The sequence below is a fragment of the Penaeus monodon genome, chromosome 25 (assembly GCF_015228065.2).
Source record: "Penaeus monodon isolate SGIC_2016 chromosome 25, NSTDA_Pmon_1, whole genome shotgun sequence".
In the NCBI taxonomy this organism is placed as follows: domain Eukaryota; kingdom Metazoa; phylum Arthropoda; class Malacostraca; order Decapoda; family Penaeidae; genus Penaeus; species Penaeus monodon.
In genome coordinates, this window is record NC_051410.1 from 38482317 (window position 1) to 38483871 (window position 1555).

The 1555-nt window shown below is 56.1% G+C and overlaps 1 protein-coding gene across 1 annotated transcript in view; it reads left to right on the top strand.

Annotated features, from left to right (window-relative positions):
* Positions 1–1555, top strand: part of LOC119589228 (guanine nucleotide exchange factor DBS-like) — a gene marked incomplete at its 5' end in the record, with an annotated part of 32758 nt that overhangs the window by 16127 nt on the left and 15076 nt on the right. The window contains 1 exon segment of the mRNA XM_037937832.1: positions 680–760. Within this exon segment, the coding sequence (XP_037793760.1) occupies positions 680–760 (81 nt within the window).

Below are 1555 nucleotides of genomic sequence, written 5' to 3' on the forward strand. Positions count from 1 at the left end.
CTGGGAAAAACGAAACGAAAACGACTTGGGAAGATGAAGAGAGATGACTGACTCTCACGTAAAGTCAGAAGCGTGACGACCTTAATGTTTCTCCACGTTTTCGCTATTCCTGTTCTCTGTTCCTGTTTTCGTATCCTTCCTCTTCTCTGCGTTGGCCACTCTCCTTTCTACTGGTGTTTCCAACCTTTTTCGCCTCTTCCGGCGTTCCCTTTCGCTCTCCGATAACTCAACTAAAACAGTGTTTTTCCCTGTTCAATCAAGCTGTTGAAACTCAGCTCCATAAAATTGCGATAAAAAAAAAAAAAAGAGAGAGATCAGATTTTGCGTCTGTAGATAGTGCCTAAGACTAAATCCCGCCTAACCATGCCGTCTGTCCAACCGACTCCCGAAGCGACCTCCACTCAGCGCCCCTTCCTTCCCGAAGTAGTGGACTCGACCCTGTTCCGTGCCCCAGCGGCCCCTTCTCAGGTAGCCGAAAGCGAACCTCCCTCAGCTTCCTGCTGTCACACGCAACCCGCTCCGCTTACAAAGACTCAGCGCAGCCTCCTCCTTGAACGAGTGTCTGGTAACGAACCTTTTCCTCGAAATGCTTCGAACACAACACAGTCCTCACAGTGCCACACGCAGCTCCTCCCCTCACAAATGTCTAACGCGGCCCTCTCTGCTCTCCCTGACACAGCGCCGCCCCGGCTACCACCGCTTCTACAATGAGCAACTCTTTTCCCGACAGATCCAGCACGCCGTGGCCACTCTCAAGCAGGTACAGTGCCGCCCCCGGGGCCGAGGGGCAGGGCCACCCCAGGAACCCCCCCCCCTACACCGCCCCTCACGTACCCTCGGGCCTCCTTCACGTCCCTGGCCTTCAGCCGCCCCTCGACCCGCCTGTATCGTAGGAATGCCACGGCGGACGCGAGCGGGAGTAGTGGTGGTGGGGAGTGCCATCCGGGGAAGCTTATTCTCGTGGCACTCCTCCACGGTTAGGAAAGCAGTGGCGCAAAATTCCTACGATACAGTAGAGGCAACGGAACCAACCATTGAAGCTGATCTGTCCTTTGATTAGCTCACGTTTATCCAAGCTATTCACGGCAATCGAGGAGCACATCTAAACAGAATCATTTTTTTCGTTTTCTTTTTGTATTCTGGACTCTGGCCCGAGGTTGTACTAGCTGCCCTCCCCCTCCTGGTGGGTTCCTTCCCCGGTGGTCTCCCTCACGTGTTGGTGTCCCGCCCTGGTGGAGCCTGGCGCCCCCGGCCCTAGGGTGCTCCTGCCCCTGTCTGTGCTGACATTGATGGTCCCCCACTTCGATATCCCTGGGACCCAGTGGTGACGTCACAGTGCATTTATTTATTTCTGTCCTTTTCTCGTTCATTATTATTTGGTGACCTCCGCGGCAGGGCGTGGTCCCACGTGTGGGGCGCGTGACCCCGGCAGCCGCCCCCCTGGTTGGGCGTGGGCGCCGCGCCCCCTGTGTTCCGTCACCCTACCCTCACTCCGGACGTCCAGGGCTGCCCGTTCTGTCGTTTCCTTGGGTATTTTTATAATCTCCCTGTGGAT